Source organism: Grus americana, chromosome 3 (genome assembly GCF_028858705.1).
Source record: "Grus americana isolate bGruAme1 chromosome 3, bGruAme1.mat, whole genome shotgun sequence".
Lineage (NCBI taxonomy): Eukaryota > Metazoa > Chordata > Aves > Gruiformes > Gruidae > Grus > Grus americana.
In genome coordinates this window covers 8,377,434-8,398,692 of record NC_072854.1, presented here as the reverse complement: position 1 = coordinate 8,398,692, position 21,259 = coordinate 8,377,434, and the positions used below count along the sequence as shown (strand labels likewise).

Sequence of the window (21,259 nt, the reverse complement as noted above, 5' to 3'; positions counted from 1 at the left end):
CTGCAGGTCAAGACTAGGTGCCTTTCTTGCAAAGACTGCTAAGCCATACAGAAGTTAGTGGAACCTGCACATGCATGCGATTAAATCATACGTGCATCAGATTCAACAAACCAGTGTTTTCTGCTGACATTATTCTCCGTGAATAACCCCAAATTTTTGTGACAAATTGCTAAACATTTAAGTCATCATTAGGTGTCAGCTCATTCCCATTTCCAAATTTATTCTCATGTATTGAAAAGATTAACACTATAAAATTTATGCTCAGCTTGTGCTTTTGTGGCTGTCTCTGCATCTTGTGAAAAGGAAGCTTTTTATTTTTTTAAAAAAAGCTTTCTGCCTTCTAGCCATGCTTTAAATTTTAGAGCAAGACTCTGAGGCACGCTAACCCCCATATAACGGCTAGACATTAATTTTAAACCAGTTACATTTCCAGTGCTTCATGAAAATGTAGTCTTACATGCTTATAATTCCAATACTTAAAATGTCTACACAAAACAGTAATTTATTACTAAACTGATATTAATAGTCTCACACAACATGTGACTATTCACGTTACATTTCCTTTATCTCACTAAACCTTTTGTAATGTCACAGAGAATGCAGTGGGCATCACTTCAAACCTCACTGCAGAATTGTTTCATGAGACACCTAAAACAGATGGGTAGTTTGTCCTTGCCTCTCACCAAAATCAGGTATCGCTGCTCTTCCAGGTAGCCTCCACATACAGAAGGGAGCCTACGAGATATAACCAACTCAGCAAGGGAACGCAAGACCTTTACGACAGAACTAGAGCTGATGTTTTGGAGATAACAAATAGTTCTTCAACTAAAACAACATTATTTTATTTTCCCTCTACAGCACAAAGACTCCATTTCTTAGCAAATTAATTTAGTCCAAATTTAACATATTTTCTAGGATGCATTAATCTTCTGTATTTTGATCTCTGCTTTACTTCCTTTGCTGAATAAATACTTCAAAGAGCACCCTTCCAAAACTTCCCCAGGTCTTTCCTTCCACCCGATCTCCTTCCACCCAATCTCAAGTCCCAAAGCTGATGGGTCATTCAGTCTTCTACAGACTCCTACTTCCCAACAGACACAGTCAACCATCTCTGGGTGACAGCACAATTCATATTTTACATTGACGCAAAGGGGTTTTCATCACAACGTAATTCATCTCCACAAAAAACAAGATGACAAATGGTGTGAGCATTCCCAGCAGCCATCCAGTCTCGACGACCTGTATGTTTCTCCCCTGTACTCTGCCAAATTCCTCATTGCTGAGAGACAGAAGTAAACAGAACAAAACACGGAGAGGAGTCTGCCACAGGAGAACCGACTCAACTTCTGCAATATGCCAACGCATCCCAAGTGCCTGACATGCAAAGCCTGAACGACAACCTCCTCTGCTCTCAATCTGCCCCACTCCCGGAACTCAATGTGAGGAGCCTTCTAACACCGCTTAACTCGAGAATACCTTCTGCACCTGAAACTTGAAAGCAGCTTTATTCCAAATCAGCATCCACATATCAGCAAACCTTAATGGCCACCTCATTCCACTAAAAGTGGTGAAGCCATTTTCAATCTTAGCAGCTTACCGTATTTTTAAAGGAAAAGGGGTTTCTCTACTATTAAAGAAAGGCTCTGTACAGCATAACTCAAACGCACTCCTAAAATAAATGGCATTTAGTAGTAGTCACAGCCATTTACTGTCAGTGGGTTCAACTGAAATATACTCCCTATGCAAATAATCACACCATAAGAAAATTACTCACCTAGAAATGGAATGAGGCTGAATTAATTAATGTTAAAGTTTATAATCCCTCATTTTAACATAACAGTTGCAGGACCACAAGTGATGCATAAAAGGCAGAGAAAAAAAATGAAGTGTTTGGCTTCATTAATCAGTTTACTGATTTAGCTTGCAGAATTTATTCACCTGCAGTGCTAGCTTAACCATATATTACAAGTCCAAATCCAAATCCTACCTGAGATACCGAACAAAAGGATCTCATTTTTAATTTATTTAAATAAATTATCTGAGGGGCTTAAAGGAGGAAGCAACACTGCAAATTTAAGGAAATACAGGAATTGCAGTTCAAAACTACATTCAAGGCAGAAATGAACAGCAGAAGAAAGCAGCGTTAAGCCGTGAACACTTGACAAATGAGCGTTGCACAAGCTTTTACTACGGCTTTATTAACAACACGAGACGCAATCCAACTATTCCTCACTAATTCATGCTTTTGAAGCACCAAAGTTCACCAAGTGTTTTTACGAGAATCCTCTTGTCAATGCCCAAATAAAGCAGTTTTGTCCCTTCTGACTGATCATTTTTACAGCCACTGTCAGAAATCAGACCTGAAACTATTCTGTGAACGTGGCCATCACCACTCCTGAAAGATGGAAAAGATAGACAAGACCTCATACCCTACATTCTTTACTCACAGACTGCAAACCCCTTAGATGGTGTCATTCAGATCAAAACAACACATCTGACCATGCTGATACAAAATGAGCCTAGGCTCTGACTGATCAACTTCTTCATTATATTTATATAAAGGATATTATATTTCATATCCAATTGTGCTTTCAAAGCCGCATATAAAAGTGGAATTGGAGTCAAAGAAATAAGTTACTACTACACTCTTCCTCAACTGGCTGTGTGCCCAGGAGCCCTATGGTTGAAGGGACACAGAAAGGAAAAGAGGAAAACGAGCAGGTGCGTTCTATGTCCTACATCTCAAGAGAGGCCATAACAGATCTACAGAACACCTCCTCATACTCTGTTCCACATTACATACATCACATGCAGTTTGTTAGCTCCAGATAAATTGCCAACCAGTAAGATGTAGGTTGATTCTCATCTGGTAATTCATGCATTAGGAGAGCAAGCTTCTAGAGGTAATTTGGGGGGGGAACTAAAGGAATTCCTAGATATATTAGAAGTTCATCTTCAAAAAAACCAAACCCCACACATAAAAAGTAACAACAACTTTGATAAATAGGAAGGAAAGAGTGTTTCCTTAAAAACCCTCTAATGAGGAACTCTGGTATTACTTGGATGCTGACGTACTATAAGCAGTCGTGGGTGGTACCCTGCAACTGAACATAAAACATTTTCTAAGCACAAAGCATAACTTCATAACAATTACGTTATTCACTCGCCAATGTGCAATGCTAATTTCACTTCTTCAGTCAAAATTAACAATGGAATTTTTTTCTTTAATGGACAAACACTGAAAGCAAAAGTTATGGATTAAACTACTCAAAGTAACTAAACAGCAAGATTCCAGAGTAAAACATCTGAACTGCGAAATCAAGGAGGTCTGGTAAGGAACAGACTGAAATCAGCTAGGAAGCAGCATTTCTTTTAAATACATTTTTGAAGAAGCTAAAGCTGTGTTTTCTTGTCATCTTTATTCAAGTATTTCACAGCAGTTATATTACAAATTACAGTAAAATGTTCAAAATTTCCAGAAGTTCAAAAAATTAAATAACTTACTTCAAACTAACGTAAAATGAAGTCAAAATGCAAAACATCAATTTAAACACAGTTCTGAATAAAACTATAGAATCCAAAATATACCATAGTTGATGAAGGAAGTCTACTTAATCCACAAAGTAGACACACGTTAATGAAACCAAACAGGACTCTCCAATGTCTAAATAACCCAATGTACAAGATACAAAAGATGCAAGTACAAGCCCAAATTCAAGCTTATGTTTTGATTAAAAAATAAAATAAAAACAAAATAAATGACTATCAGCTGCAGGACCTGCCGTTCAGGAGTCTGAAGGTAAAACCAGAGCTGACTCACCAACTTAAAAAAAAAGGAAGACAAGATATTACAAAAAACAGTAATCCTATAAATACATTGGCATATGAGGAAATCAAGTAACAATACAGAGGACACAAAACAAAACAAAAAAATTAATCACAGGTGAGATTCAAGCTTGCAAATACAATTAACTCCATGGCCATCAACTTCACCCAAGAGCAACTTTATTATCTCCAAGACAGCCCCACCAACCCCCCAAAGAAACCTCCTTCCTTCTGGCCGGCCACATTTCATTGACCCCAGCACAAGGACTCACACAGGAGTTTATTTGCAATTTTCACAACAAGAAACAAGGAAGAGAGGTCAATTTGTACAAACTCTTGCCAGTGCTATGTGGCAAAAAAAAAAAAAAAAAATTAAAAACATACAAAGAGTAAACAAGTTTAGACCACATGGATAGATTAACAGCTGTTATAACTCTATAACCACCAGACATCTGTAAAGGAAAACAAAAACTGAAGTGTGGTTATTTGGGCTAGGAAGGCGAGTATATCATTTTAGGTAAGCTGTCCACTAGAACATCTGATATCAGCTACTTTTCTCTAAAACAACATGGCAGCTCCTCAATTAGTAAAGTTGCCTCTTACGATTTTTCCCAATCAACAACTGACAGTAAAAATTTTCCTTTAGAAACCTGACCTTTTAGAACCATTTTTAATGCCAGGCATTAGCTTAAACTTGGTTTTCACTCTCACTGGTGACTAAAATTCTCAACTGTTTTAATACATATAAATTTATTATCTTCTTAAAAATGTATGCAGTTTTATCTTCCACAAGTGCTGCTGTTACTTGAACAAAAACTTCTTTGAGTAAGGGAAACTGGAATAAATATTTTTAAAAAATTCTGCAGCAAGAACCTGAGACTTGCAAAAAACCCTTTTATCAGAAACTTGCTACAAAAAATCTGCTACATTTTATTTAATCAAATCTTAAAGTTTGTAACAATTTCCATCAAAATACAAAATGCTGTTAATGTACCAGACACAAAAATATCTCAAACAGGTATGATGCTAATAAATACTAAACGAAACATGGAAAAAAATCCCATAATCAAATCTGAGATCAAAGAATCTCATTTAAAATGTGTTTTCTGCTTGTTTTTGTTGTATTTAATCGCACTTTCCCACCTAAAAAATACAGTGTTTCTGCATGGGTTGCATTTAGAAGGTGTAACTAGACATACATGAATGCTTAAAACCTTTTTCTGCCATTAGCTATAAAGAAAAACAGTGGCATTCAGGGGAGAAAAAGACCTAAGACAGAATTATGTTTAACCACAATGTACAAAGCACTTTGGATTACTGCAGTAGCCCAAGGCCCATGTTTTGCTTCTCTGCAGCGCTACACTACTACTAGCCGTAGAGGTGGAGACAAGTACCTTAGCTTCAGTTTACAAATGGGAGCAGAGTGATTACAGTCCTCCATAAACACTGTTGGTTACTGAAATACAAAAAGCTGAGGTAGCTCAGTATCTCTGCAGTAGTCCAAGACTGTTTTCTCTAATTAAAAACTAATCACACTGTTGCATATTTCTGGAAAGACACTTCCGCAGCTACGTAGGGACAGTCACATTGAATGATTAATGATGGTAACACCAGCCAACTTCTCTAAAACCACTTTCCACGTAGGTTTGAAATAAATCAGCCCAGGTAAGGTTTTAATACTGAGCTTTGTGATAAAACATGTTTTTCTTGAAACTGCCTAGACTGTTCTCTCCAGTTTGCAGAAAGGAAAGGTTCTGAACTACACAATTCAGACCCAGAGAACTGTGGTCCGAATAGATCGATCCAAAAAGCTGCCCTCCAATCCCCCACATTAACAATGCTCTGCGCAGACCAAGTTGTGAAGCCTAGTTTAAGGTTTGTTTTCAAGTGAGCTTGGGCTCCAGGACTTTGACCGACTGTAGTGTCTTCTTACCTGCACTGCACAGTCCAATCTATATTACAAACACGGAACTTCAGAAAGAAACCTGCCAGTATTAAACTTGGTTTTCTTAAAGAACTCAAAATGGAAAACAAAGACATGGTGGGAAAATGCTTCATTTTTAGCAACACAGAAGAGTTTCACTGTGTAACTTGTTTCTAAAACAAATATATACCAATGAAAAAGAAATTTCACCATTTTGGTAAAGTATGTGGCTTTTTCAGTGTGTCTTAGTTTAGTTCTGTAGAGCAAGACAGGCATTATAGAACCATAATACTGGTTGCCATCCAATGAAGAGAATACAAATCATCCTTTTGGAGATCTTCATTCTGAAGACAGCTTTCTAACATTGCCATTTGCTATAATCCAAACCAATTGATTAGCCTTATCTTTCTCAATTGACTAAAAGGCACATTAAAGGCAGTTCTAGAGAGCCTCATCTTCAAATTACTGTACATCCAGTTACTCAAGATTCCTACCACAATGCATCACTGCCTTCTTTAGAACAGGTATTTTTTGTCCATTACCCCAGAGAATAATTGGAAAAAAAATTAAAAAAGGTTGCCTGTTTAAAAATATTCAACTTAGATCTGCTCTTTCCAGTTCTCTTGTATGTGTTGGTCTCCACTTTGTCTGAAGTTTCCCCAAAGATAATGCATGTAGAGTGAACAAGAGCAGAAATGAGAACAGTTTCTGTAGCACCAAAAATCTCCAAGCTGTGGCATTGTATTCTTTATTTATATCAGATACAACTATATGAAGTTCTGTTTGGTTCTTGTAGGCTGGTTGGTTTCAGGTACCTGAGACAATAGCACCAAATTCAACAGAAAGAAAAAGAGAGAGCACTTAAGACCAAGGCTCTGCACATACTTGGTGCAAATGGAAACTGAATGGCTCAGAGGACTGCTCTCCCATGAGCAGTTTGAGAGGATAAACCCACCCATCTTGACGAGTTCACAGGAATGTTTCAAACACATGAACTGTTCTTTCCATCTCCTGCAAGAGACACAGAGCATCAATTATATATTAATATACAGAGACAGAAACAAAGTTACATTACATAGTCATATTTAGTGGGCTATTTTTTTAATCTAAACAAATAATTAATAAGAAAACAGATATTTCTGTTTATTAGCTGCTATCTGCTAGCAAAATATAGTAAAAGAAGTATTAATGCAGAAAAGTGCTCCACTATGATGGTCCATGAGAAAATCCAAGTGTATTAAGGGTCACTTACATAATTAATGTACTCAATATGTATTAAGAAAGCATTGCAATGACACACTGCATGAATTCAAGTCTTACTGCACACTTATGCAATTGGTGAATCAGCTGTAAACATATCTGCACAGTGTGGAGCATCACAGTAAAGATCAGTCTCTACATACTCCTGCTGGACAAATGTCTTTTTAATCTACCTAACATTTGGCACAGACTTTCAACATATTTTTAGGTGAAGATGGCAGAGGAATAGCATGAAAATGGTTTGAAAAGTATTTTGCACAACTCTATAATATCCCATGCTAAGGCCTTTCCAGGTTTTGTTGTAAAATATTCATGGAGAAAAACATTTAGCGTTCAGTGATCCAACTGGAAACTAGCAATGGTTGTCCTTTTTTCAGCAGGGTTGGGTATCAGTTGATTCAGCAAGCTGATCCAAACCCCTCTCCGGGTAGAACAATGATGTTGCAGGGAACACATGGCCAGAGTTATGATCAGCCCATGCCAATGGTGAAACCACCAACTCACTGTTGATGCAGACAGGAGGCCTTTGACAGCAAACGTTTCAGAGGCAAAGGATAACAGCAAAGCAAACGGGCTTACATCACGCTGCACTGGACCTTCCAAGGGTATACTTACTGATCCAGAGAAAGTCGGCAAACTTTCAAGGTCTTGTATGAAAGTAACAATCAGTAAACTGCATGGAGCAGAGGTACATAATTTTTTGGGGCCTAGTTATGCAAATGCAAGTAAGGGCAACCACAGCAATGTTGGCTCAGTGCGCCTATAGTCTCTTTACATCCACTGTTACTCATACCACAAATGTGGAAACTGCTTCTACTCCATTTTTACTCTGCTAGTAAGTGCTTCTCCATGTTGCTGTATTCTCTCCTCTTTTTCCTCCACTCTTTTAGGTTAAATTCTTAATCCTTTTCTGAGGAAAGTATTAGAAACAACCTGGTTTTTAAGTCATTACTACACTAAACATTTTTCTGTTTATAGATACCTTCCTCAAAGTCTATTTAAAGCTTTTGTCTGCTAATACAACAATAAATTGATAGATTAACTTAGTTCTTGAAAAGCCAGTCTCACAAAATTCAGATAAAGAATAAAAGAAACTGTACAACATCACCTCTATAAGTTGTGATTTGTCATAGTCTCTACGATGTCTGTAGATGCACTGACTGAGGAGCGAATACAATCTCTCAAGTTGGTCAACAGTCAGGTTGTCACTTTTCTTAACCACCAAATCAAGCAGTTTCTGTTGGAACAATGGAAGGTAAAGTTAAGAGGGTTTTTATAATCACTTTTTAAAATTTTTTTAAGGACAAATCAGAAATGCAATCTCCTTCTGAAGCCCTATTTTGGAGGGACACATACACATAAAACATCTGGCTATCAGTAAGGCCACTGCTTCCACGTAGATCCAAAAGGACTCAATGTCTCTTTTCAGTTCTCCGCTTATACCCACACTTTTTTTTTTCTTGTCCCAGATTTTATACTCAGTACAGCTGGGACAATGTTTGTTTTGTTTGAATGATACTTCATCCTATTACATCTTGGTCAATAATTATGACAAAGCAAACCATAAAAACTGCCTTCATAGCTAAAGCAGACATTTTGAAGAACTTGCATTAGCATGAAATTCTAAGGAGGACCAAATGGAAACACATTTGGAATTTCACAAATGTTGAAAAAATGCTGCAATGAAAGAAGGGGGAGACAACACATGTAAAACTGCTCATAAACAAAAGATGAAAGTGTGTATTTTACATAGTAAAATACTAGCAGATAGTAAATTTTAAGAATTTATTTCTTCTTATAACACTTCTATTGTTTCCAAAGTGATTATCATCTGTACTCCACAGCAAGTGAGATCTAAATTTCATAGTAGGTCAAGCTAGTTTCTACAACAGAAGACAGCAAATGTTATTGTAACTTTGCTTAAAAGGAGACAAAACTGAAAGAAAATTAACTAGCAGGGGTTCAGTCTATGACGCCAAAACATCAGCACAAATTCCAATTTGTTTTCCAATCCACTAACAGTTCTTTCCACCAAGTATACGTACACGGGAAGGGAAAAGATGATGTTAACTCCTAATTACTAGGCACCCAACAGTTACTCAGTAACTGGCATGTTCAATTAACACATAAGAGTACTTGCAAAACCTGCAATTAAAATAGTGGACTGCTGTGCCATTACTGGATTTCTAAAGGTAGTAATGATGGGACAGTAAGGATTCAGTAGTTTTATTAACTTTTCATCCAAAAACACTGATCGACAAATCATCTTCTGAAGTTACTGCTGCCATAATATTTGTTTGCAGTTAAAAATAAAGGAAACGTGACTTCACAAAGAGGAAAGAAGCATTTTTCATGGGCAGTTTCATTAACATTTCAATTCATTTTTCAGTTCCATTACCTTTAGTCTGTCATGGTCAACAACTACAGAGGGTAAGGGATCCGGTGGTTCCTCTGGGACCTGCTCCAAACTTGTGGGCTTTGACTGTTCCACAGAAACTTTTCGTGTTTTCTTGCTTTTGAATATACCTGTAATTTGAAAAACAATGACAGTCTCAAAATTAACAGCTTGTTTCTTCACTTCGGTTTGATTTTACTTGGTTTGTTTGTTAGGTTTTTTTGAACCAAGCAAGCACAATGGTAGCAGTCCACATTATTCATCAGCTTTGCAGAATTCTGAATGTTTATAGGTGCACAAAACAACAGTTCCAAAAACACACCTGAAAGTGGTCATCTTTAAAACTGAACTCCAAAGTTCCAATAGAAAATGTAATGTCACAGAAAGAGTTTTTCCATTATATCATTTCTACGTAGCAACACCAAATTATACAGCTTCTAAGTGAAGTTCAGATATTAAGCTAACGCTCAAAGTCTTTCTGCCTAAGTGAATCAAATCCTCACTTTTCTCTCTAAAGCATCCCATGTCTTCATTCCCACAGTAGTTCTAACATCTGCTCTACACCTGAAACTCCATGCTTTTGTGACACATTTCTGTTTTCCTCCACCTCTGTATTAAAGCTGCCGTCCAATTCTGTTGTGGAGAGCAACACATTTTTACAACTCCTGATTCTCTCCCTACACTCATTCACTATTTTTCTCCTCCTCAGCTATTTGAAATGCCTTTTTTTCTGAGGACCCCTTGTTATTACAACCATCCTTCTTGTATACAAAATTCAACTGCTAAATTTAGAAATGTAAAGGCTCCTAACATACATCATACTCTTCTGATATTCTTAGGACCTTTCTTCTACTATTCTCCTTACCCTTAGAGAAAATATGTATGTACAAACACAGTCAACATGTATATAGTGATATTCTCATAATTCAGATCTCTCATTAAAGCTCATTTACTTTGTAAATCTCAGCGCTAACTTTTGAAGTTAACATTTCATTCTTTTAGATAATTCTGAAAAGCTAATTAAAAAGCCAATCATACATAAGGCTTTTATTTTTCTTCCCTGAGGAAACTATGTCTCTTGTCTTCAAAGGACATGGTCCCTTCTTTTATGCACCACGAGGATTTCCCTTCTCCTTCTCTTATCTTTTTGCTGCACTGTTACTGTGTTGACTAACTCCAAAGCCAGATACCTTCTCCATTAGATAAACAACGGTCTATCTGGCTTTTGCTCTGAGTTAAACTGCTTTAACTTTTGCTATGAGCAAATGTTTTTAAAGGAATACATTCTGGATTTCTATGGTCCTTCATCCAATGTCAAATGATATTTTTATCATAAATCTCTAACAACATAAGACAAAACACATCATATAGATCAACAGATCATATAGACCAGATAAAACATATAGACCAAAACTTAGATCACATAATTATCTGCATTGATAATATTTTTTAAATCTTTAATTATGGTTTAAATTTTATCTCAGTATTTACAGTATTTCCCACAAAGCCTACAAAAATAAACAGAATATTGTAAGTATGGAAATACACTTACTTGCCTAAGATAACATTACAGCAAGAGCGGACTTCTAATTTATCTATGTGGAATTAAATGTTGCAAGCATACTAAAGTTTCAAATAAATAGACAGCAGTGCCTAAAATATTATCATATAATAGTAATTGTAACATAAGATATTACAAGTAAAAATATACACATATTAACTTGGAAACTAAGATCAGGACAGAAGCATTGATATTGAGCTATACCTTCTTTATCTGCTTCAGCATCTTTAGTTTCAATGTCTGTGCTCTGTAGTGTTTTTTCATTATTGCTGCAATGTGGTAACTCAGCTTTCACTAGATCAGCTCCTTGACTTTCACTGGAAGCTTCCATTTTCTCCTTTGGCTGATCTTCAGATGAAGATTTTTGCTTGTTACTAGACCCATCACTGTTGTCACTGGGTGAAAGAGCATCAACGGATTCCATTTTACCATTATGACATGCAGGAAAAGGTGTACCCTCTGAGCTGTGTACCGATGTCTCTCCATTCACACAGTCCCCTTTCAATGAAGAGTCCTTCCTTAATTCCTTTTCAGCACTCAGGGTAACACTGTCAGTTATTAACAGAGATTCATTTGAGCTCTCTTCTTCTGTGGATGCAAAATTGTTTTCCTTTCCTGACGTCCCATTGTTAAGCCTCTGCTCTGCATCTATATCCATAATATCACAAGAGGATTCATCATTTGTCATAGAGAGATCTCCTGTTTCCTCTCCGTTCTCCTCAATGCAGTCAGTGCTGATCTCTAACTCTCCATTTTCCAGCAATTTACTGTCGTCTCCATGATTTTCATCATCAGCAAACTTTGCATCATCTTCATCTTTCTTTAAATTATTGACTTTCCTCTTCTTAATAATGCCTTTGCCCCACTGTGAGCGCCGTCTTGATTTTCTCCTTATTCGAACTGAATTATAATGGAAAAAAAAAAAGAAACTTTTAGATGCACAGGTACCCCTCAGTAAACAGTCTAGGATAGTAGAATAGGCTGTAGTGTGTGAGGCAATCAAACGTGTTCACATTTCAAGGAAAAAGCAAGCTGTCTGTGGATTTCAATGTGAGCAAATTACAGATACAAAAGACTTCAGAAGTATAAGGATTGAACACTCAGTCATGTAAAAAATTCCTGCTGCAAACCATGGAAACAAGGAAGACTTGCCAACCTTTCCTACTTAATGTTTTTTATAGATACTCATTTGTAGGTAAAACACTAAAAGAAAACAGCTAAGCAATGATGTAGAGCTCAGTCAGTCATTCTCAGTTGGGTAATGCAGACTCTAAAGACAGTTATTCCCATTTTCCCTCTAAAAGAACCTCAGTGATTTGAAATCATTATACAGTGAAACAAATGGAAGTGCAATCCATGGATTCACAGAATAGTTGAGGTTGGAAGGGACACCAGGAAGTCCAACTTACTGCTCAAAACAGGATCAGCTATGACGGCAGACCAGGTTGCTCAGGGCTTTATCCAGCCATGTATTGAAAACCTCCATGGATGCAGACTACATGACCTCCATGGGTATCCCGTACCAACACATAATTGTCATAGCAGTGAAAAGGCTATTTGCCCTATATCCAGTCAGCACGTCTCATTTCAATTTACGTCCATTACAAATTCAAAGACATCTTCACATCAGCTAAATCTCCTCAATCTTCCATTCATTCCCACCCCTGTACTCAAGTTCACTGCAATGACAAAATGCGGTTTTAAAAAATGAGAATCTTTATTTTAGACCTGGACCATTTTAGCAACCTTGTCTACAGCAAGACCTCACAAACATCTGTATTTGTGCAATGAGTCTGTAAGCAGAAAGGGAATCTTAGCTCCTTAAACTGGCCTCAGCACCAGTGCCGTCCCCCCATATTATGCAACTCAACTCGAAGCAACATGGGCACATGATTCTTTTTTCCTTACTTCTGCATCCTTACTTTTTCACTTTTCCTATTTTTATGTATTCTTTCTGTGCCTTATAAAAATCACATAATGAACTTTTTTCCAGAAAGAGCATTCTTTTTACTAACCTATTTGCGGTGAGATACAACTAAGGCATATATTTGCAGTATGATCAGTAAATACAGAAGAAAGACCATTCAAACCTAATAGTCTTGTCAATGCCCTTTTCAAGAGCACTAATAAGACACAGCTCAAAAGACTAAGGAAAAGATTGGGAAAAATGGAAACTTCTACATTCAAATTCAAGTAATGATGCAGACTGCTCATATTTTTGCAAAACTGCTGAAGTTGTAGCCAAATGATTATAATTTAAAATCACAGCCAATAGAGATTAACAGATTTTCCTCCATTTTGAAATTAACTCCTGCGTTGAGCACCTCCATAACGCTCTTAGTATTGGTAGGTTGCTTCGATTTATGGGATATTAAGTCCTAGATCTGTGTCTGCCAACCTCACACTGAGTTACAAAGATCAGTGTTTATTAAATTGTTTTGAAGATACAAGCACTATGCAGGTACAAGTGTCAAAAATTAAATCAGAGAAGCACAACTGTACTTCAGAATTTCCTCTCCATGAGTGGTGTATGTAAGCAGGTAGTTTATCCACTACTTTCATGTATAAATCTTAACCTTTTAGTTTTCAAAGCTATCTAAAGATAGTCACGTTACAATAAAAACACTGTCTCACATGGAGCGTGTATCTATTGTTCCAAATAATCCTTACTGAGAACTGTAAGATTTGAGGGGAAAATCCCCTTTCTCCAGCTATTTTGTAGATTTGATAGCAGTTTCTCCAGACAGTTTCACTGTTTTATTGATGACAAACTACAACCTGCTCACATCACTTTTCAGGAGCTCAATCTTTCCCTAGATTGTGCAAGAGATTTTCATTAACAACAGAAGCAGCAAATCTGAAGCTAAACAGGGAGATATAAACTTATAGATAAAAAATTCCCCTATTAAGCAAGGAGTTTAACCTCAGGTCAGCTCCAAAGATGGGTAAATAAAACACAGAAGGGGAGTAAAAGTCTTTTAAAGGAAATTAAATATGTCCTAAAGTGTATAAATTAATAAGAAAGTTGACATTTTTAAAGATACACTGATTTTGTCTTTTTTGGCTGACTTTGCTCTAAGAGTCAGATATAATGTCAAACATATTTGACATTTATTATATCAATGAATTGTACTTTAAATATGCCCATTTTACTAGTGCATCCCTTCTGTCCACCCTGTGAGCTCTGCTTGGGATAAGAACCCATAATTTGCATAAACACACAGGTACATCCCTAAAATCCTGAGTGTGGGAGAAATCACATGAAAGTAAAATGAAATTAATCCTATATTACACATTTCATTAAATTTCAAGTCTTTCTGAATGACAGTCAGCAACTCCAGGTGAACTCTCACTCTCATGCAGTAGTATTCGAACATATGTTGCGCACGTTGGTTTTTATTGTTGTTTTTAATTAGGACAAAGCAACCACAAAAAGTGCCACAGAAGATGTTCTCCCAGGAGTTCTGAGGTTTACACTGCATCAAGACCAGTAAATGCAGGAAATTTTTCAGCTACCTCATTAAAGTATGCACACTAAAGAGAGCTTTGGTTGAAACACTGCTATTATTATAAAACTGGTGTTATGTCACAGTATTAAAAAAAAAAAAAAAATGCTACCTCCATCCAACCCCCGAGACTTAGGAAAGAACAACAGCATTTGATCTCCAGATAGTGCAGAACATGCCCTCTTAATATTTAACAATATTTGCACTGACAAAAGCAGTATCTAGCTACTTTTGGTTTTCACCCACATTTAGTCAATAACAGTCAGTTAATGCTAGTTTTCCCATCCCAGACTCTTCTTACCACTTCTTGTTTTAAGGCAGTACCATCATCACCTGAGCCACCCAGACCTGCAAACACCAACTGACCAGCACTTCAAAAATCCTGATTCTTCTTGTCCCTATACTTCTACGAATTGACTTTTTCCCCATCATTCAGATAAAAGCCTTCCTGCTTTCAACCCCTTCCATCCCAGCCACTGAAGTGTTGTCTCCTCAGGCTTTCATAAACCCACCTATATCTCTCATTTGAATTTATTTAACACAAAACTGCCCACATCATTTTCATGACCTCAGTGAGATCCTTAGTTCCCTACCTAATGTATCTTTGAGCCCATTCACCAGATTTTACCTTCCTGATCATATCAAAAGTAGACTTCTAGTCCTCACATTTACACTGCCCCTTCAAAACAACGCCTTTTAGTTCTCAACTAGGCTGCATCGCTCTGTGCAAAGGAATGTCTCTTGGGATAGGAGAAGAAAAGTTTTGTTCCAGATCCTTAGCACCTGTAATACCGTTACACAGATTTTTCTTTTATACAGACAGCTGAGCCTCTAGGACAGTCAAAAGCTGAGCAAGGAACACAACATTTAAAAACAAAACCCACCAACAGTCTGTCTTTCTGTCCTGCCCACTTCCCCCAGTAAAGCTAAAGGAGTGGTAGAAGTAGGAGGGGTGTTTCATGGAGCAAGGAACCATGCAACCAAATGTTTAAGTCAACACCAGATTTCATCATCTAGATTGATTCTCTTTGTATTTACTAAAAAGAAAAAGGCATTACTGCGAGAACAACACAGACCTGAGAAGCTGTCATACGAGGCTGGAAAAAGTAAAATCTATGTCTGAATCCTGCAAGACAGTTGAATATGATTCAAAAAGGAAGAAGGAGCTACCACAGGGTAAAATTGATGCAAAACGAAAGGGCTAATGGGCAGGAACTAATGGGTTAATGGATTGCTGCTAAAAAATAAACTTAACCTGGAGTCCTCTTGCTTCTACCTTAACGTTGATATTTTATAAGACTGTGAACTACCTAGAGTAGAAGCCACACTTTTTATTTTATAGTCAGTATGATTCATGACACATTCAAGTTTTCAGTAAGTAACAGAATGGCATAGCTATTTACAGAAGAAAAACTTCTGAGTTAACTTTATTAAAAAAATTAGCAGCATATATACAATTGCAAGTTAACGCATTAACACCTTTTCCATTATTCCTTTTAAAACTATTCATCTGAAATCTACCCATTGGTACCCAGTCTTTTGGCAGCATTTGTGCCAGAGGCAGTAGAAATACTATTGTCAGAGGAATCCTGCTTTATAGAACTGAGTTTCTATAACTCAAACTATTATAATACCAATTATTCACACATGAATACATTCACTTGCCTTCTGAATTGCTGAACTCTTCTCTCTATAATCTTCACATAACCTCTACAGATTTGCCAAGGGGATCCTCACTTCAGTTCTAGTTTCTTTCTGGTTTTTTTTTGTAAATTGTTATTCAGAATTTTTAATGCAATAAATACCTGTTTGACCATGAGTGACACATAACATTTCACTTAGGTTCATGTGAAGTTGGTATCAAAACCAACCATTCCCCATTCTTCTTTTTTTGTTTCTAAGCTGCACAGTGTATGCAGACAGCATTTTTAAAAAGTGTGATGTAATACAATGTAATTAATCATTGAATACAAATTTACTCTACAGTTCGTTAAGCGGTCAGTAAGGTTTCTCAATTCTTCCACTCCTATGTTGAGACATTTTAAGAGTTGGCTGAAAGATCCCTAAACTTAAGGCAGACAATGTTTCTCTCAGAGGTGGCCTCCTACAATTAAAAAAGAATTTCTGTACTTAACTTCAGCAGGACTAGTCCTCTAGGCCCAAGTTAAGGAAAATTCTCTCCCACTTGCAGGTTCTGCCTTACAATTCTCAAGTCAGATAGCAGTGCACACCAACTCTGTCCCAAGCAGGGTACAGTTCTTGGATATTAAACAACAGTGACTGTCAAAAAACCCAAAACAATACAAACAAAAAATCTAAATCCTTCTCACATTCCTCAAGTACTTCTGCAAGATCTAGAGATAACTGTCACCTTTCTGTTTAATACAGTCTCAAGAAAACAGATCTCAAAAAGATGGCTGAATGGTAGAGAAGCTTCAAAGTTGAGTATACACGGTTGCTGCCCCACAAATCCAGCAGTACAGTGACAGAATTGCAGACTATATAAAGTTAACACTTGGAAAAGGAAGCAGATCTAATTAGAAGATTCAAAGACTGTCAATCATTAACAAGCAAGTCTGCTTGCCTTAATGTGGAAGAACTCTAATGAGAAGATGTAGCAGTCAAAGCAGATATGTTTCTCTTGAAATTTCTGTAGTTTGACTACTACAGTATATTGAGTGCAGTACAGTATTAGTGGAGGCTAACAAGTGCACTTTATGCTGCAGAAAAGACAACCCCTATATGCCACTGCACCACTAAAAATTCCATCAGAGACTGTGAATCCTCTGTCATTAAATGATAAAGCTCACATCCATCAAACAGTAGATTCTCTGTTGTTACCTTTATTTCGTGAAGAATTCCTGGGGATTAAAATCCAAAGGAGATTCTCATGGAAAGCAAGATCACCACGGATCTAGATTTTGTGTCTGCAGTATCATCAAGAACCACTTGAATGCACGTGTTTCAAGTTTTTCTTCCATGATCAAAACCCTAAACTTCCATCTGATGTCTTGTGTGTAAAGTAACTCAAAGCCTTGAGAAAGCACTTATTACCAGCAATTTACGCTCTCTTATGCAGCATCCAGGATATCTATATATCTGCCACAGTAATTTAGCTGCTTCCAGTAGTTCCACATTCCTTACCAAGGGGCACTGAACAGTCCACTTGAAAGTCTCTGGAGTTTTTAGTCACAAAGTCCCAAACTGCAGTCAGAGATAAGCAGCAAGAAAGAACAGAGCACAGTTCCACAATGGCTTAAAAAGCAAAATGAGGTGCCAGCTTCCGCTAACAGACAAAGCCATTTCTCCCTCCAAAGCCAGCTATAGCATTTCCACTACCTCATTTGTGCCGGCACTACTGTTCCTGCAGTAGAACAGATAAGGGAACTAAATCTGTCTGAAACTTTTTTTTTTCTGGGGTAGTTTTCAACATCTTCAGTTCCGCAACTGAGCTTTCCAACTCATGAATGATGGTGCTGGCACAGGGAAAATGGTCGGAATATGCAACCAGTGAAAAGGCAAGACAGCATCTTTAGTAGCAACCTGTAGCTTGACCAGCCTGAGGTAACTGTGAAACTAACCCCTAAAAGACATGTCGTTTTCTTCACCTAGATGGAAGACAAGGCACAGACCTAGCAAATACATTAAAAAAATTGCATGCAACAACTTAACATATTTATGATTTTCATCAGCATATATAACAGTTTATGCTATGTAAACAAATATTTGAAGAACCTGGGCACTTCTACTCAACAAGGAGTCGTCAAGTTCCATAAGGAGATGAAACATGTTTCAAAAAAAAAAAAAATTCTTGGCTGCAGTATCCCTAGCATTTTCTCTTCATAGACATCTGCTTTCCCCTGTCATCCCCCCTATAACGCTCTCAACTCAAGCTCTTCCCAATATTTCTCACAAAATTCTCCCAATATCTTCTGTTCCTCCCTATCTCAGCTGAACAGGACACAAGACGCACCACATCTGAGGTGTGCATGCCATGCCTGGCCAATACAACGTTTTAACTCATCAGCCAACGCGGCCAGGCAGAACAGGTAACTACCATTTTCAATCTATCACCTTTTCCTTCAGTAGATGCGTACATTTATCCAGCTACCAATTTTCACAAAGTCTTTCAGCCCTCAACTCCTTGTCAAATCGTCTGAACCCAGCTAAATGATTCATAAGTTATTAGGGGAGCAGAGATGGACAGAGAGCACAGGTATTATTTTCTTGGGAAACCAAGCTAAAAATATAATTTACATGAAACCAGAGTAATTACGTTAGTAAAGTACATGACATGACAGTCGCATAGGAAAATTAAAGAGAAAAATGAAGTCAAAAGAGAAGGGACAATCAGATTAATATGTGGAGACCAGTTTTATACTTTCCACTGCTATAGATCTGCTCGTTTTCCCTCTGCTCAGTAGCTTTGCACGACAGAAACTACTACAGCTATTTACATTTTTGGTACATTCAGCTGGCTCTTAAGCTACTGAACAACACCTGCTCTGCTGCAAAATAGCCATGAAGAATGCAAGGTTCTCCTGCAACTTCACAAGCAGAGAAGAGGCTCCCACTCTCATTAAAATTACATTCAATAGCATTTATAGCATTCATTTGTATCACATATCTGAAAGGCTCATGGCTGCTGGTTGGTTTCTGTGTCAAGGAGGCAAAATTAGAAAAAAATACAAACAAAACTGAAGACATGGATAATAAACACAAGAAAATCAACAACTTCTGCAGACAAAAACTTTACACCCAATCTTTAAACAATCCACGGTTTTCAAAGGGGAGGAAGGAGTAAGATCTAAAAGGTCTGAGAACTGTTTTTTATTACATCACTTACACATATTACTTAGGGGGGGAAAATTCTTTTAGAAAAACTCATTAAAAAAACCTTTTTCTAAAAAGTCTCTCTTTTTACCATGTTTATAAGAAAGGTGGTGATAATGCTTTCAGGAAAACCTTAAGAGAGGCTGAGCAATCTTGTATTACTGAGTTAGAAAGGAGATGAGAAACAAGAGAATATAAAAAAAAATAAATTGTAGGACCTTCTTTGCCCTATGTCAGAGAAAAAAAGACATTTGATTAATTCAAGAGGCAGGTGTTTAATAGTGAAGAAAGAAAATTTCTTTGCCACTAGATATCACCAAGTCCAAAAGTTTGATAGGATCCCAAAAAAAGAACAGGCAGTCAGGATTTATTAGAATTCCCACAAATTCACTAAATGGCATTTTAAATTAGAAGAATTACAAAGTCTATGGGTTTTAAAAGAACTGTTAACAAACTCAGAATCAGATAAGCTGGTATTTCCTTCAAAGTTAGGCATGAAAAAAATAATTTTTATTTCTCCAATGTTTGCAACTTCCTTTTAAAGTATCTGGTTGCAGCCAGCATCAGATACAGGAGATCAAACTACTCTCATCCAGAATGCCAACTCCTACACTACCCAGAACAAAATGATAAAGAAACAAAGAGAGACAGTTGTCTCAGCTCTGAGTAAAGATGTCCTCAAATTCCAGAAAATAATTTATAATGGTGTTTTTCAAATTACAGTACTTGCCTCTATTTCAAGAGAGAATTAATCCAAGTCAAATCCCTTTTCTGCAGAGCGGGAAGAGAAAAGAAAACAGTAGCAAGTGTAGGATTTGTAACAAAACATCAGCAGCTACCAGGATTTTAATGTTAGCATCTGGATGACTGTTAATGTGTTGGTATCCAAATTCTGAATCCAAATTCAGAACTAGTCCAAAAGGCAGAAAATAGTTCAAATAATAAAAACTATATGGCATCTGCTCTGCCATGTCCTTTGATAAGGCATTACTGTAGTCATATGAATGCCTGAAGTACAGCCATCACTGACACCACTGTATCAGAGAGGTCAAAGAGACTAAACATACAAAAATCAGTGAGAATCAAACAGTTTCTGAAAAAATTATAAACAAAAGATTTTTCCTTTCTAAAAATCTTTTTTAAAAATACTGCTGCCAAAACAAAACCTCCTTTCCATTACAAAGCAAAACCTCATGGTTTTGTATGATAGCAAAGATTGCCATTTAGAAAACAAACAAGCAAAAAAAAACCCCACAAAAAGGTACACAAAATATTATTTATTTAGGAACTACATTTTCTGCAGCAGTTTTTTTATATCCTTGCTTGATCTCCCCACAGTTCTTTCTACAGAGACCTCTACTCCAATTATTGGGAAAAGTTAGCAGTGCGTTTACTTCGTATTTCATAAAATGACTTTTATATACAACTTTTATTTTCAATACTTACAATGTGACATATTTTAATTTTTTTATTTGCTCCAAATGCCATTTTTACAGCTACCATATTTATCACACAGCATAAAAGACATCTTCTCTATGAAGAAAACGTAAAATCTGCAGTCTATCATTACAATATATTATTGTTAAATACTGCAAAAAAAGATAAGAACGTAAAATCAAATCTTCCCCATACAGTTTATTTCTATGTAACACTAAAGGAAGCAACTGCAAGACAGTAAAATAATATGCAACATACTCCATCTACTGGCAAAAGAGAGCAGCAGGACAAAGTTTTACTATACAGCATCCCAATAGTTAAAGAGATGCTAATGTTGTATGTGCTAACCTGTACCTAAACCACTGCAGTGATTAATTTACCAGACACATCAAACTGCACATTGCTGGTAGTTTCCTCTTACGCACACACACATACGAAGGAGAAACGAGAGCCTTCTCATCGGTGCCCGGTAACAAGAGGTAATGGGCACAGATTGAAATACAAGACATTCAATTCAA

General features: G+C 36.9%; 1 protein-coding gene across 2 annotated transcripts in view; it reads right to left on the bottom strand.

The window, feature by feature from the left end:
• Positions 1-3,400: 3,400 nt before the first annotated feature.
• ATAD2B (ATPase family AAA domain containing 2B) overlaps positions 3,401-21,259 on the bottom strand; it is a 79,214-nt gene continuing 61,355 nt past the window's right edge. For both annotated transcript variants that reach the window (XM_054821319.1, XM_054821320.1), the window contains exons 25-28: positions 11,170-11,865; positions 9,408-9,535; positions 8,118-8,246; positions 3,401-6,760 (exon numbers count right to left, since the gene is read on the bottom strand). In XM_054821319.1, the coding sequence (XP_054677294.1) occupies positions 6,719-6,760; positions 8,118-8,246; positions 9,408-9,535; positions 11,170-11,865 (995 nt within the window). In that variant the 3' untranslated portion in view covers positions 3,401-6,718. The remainder of the gene's footprint in view (positions 6,761-8,117; positions 8,247-9,407; positions 9,536-11,169; positions 11,866-21,259) is intronic.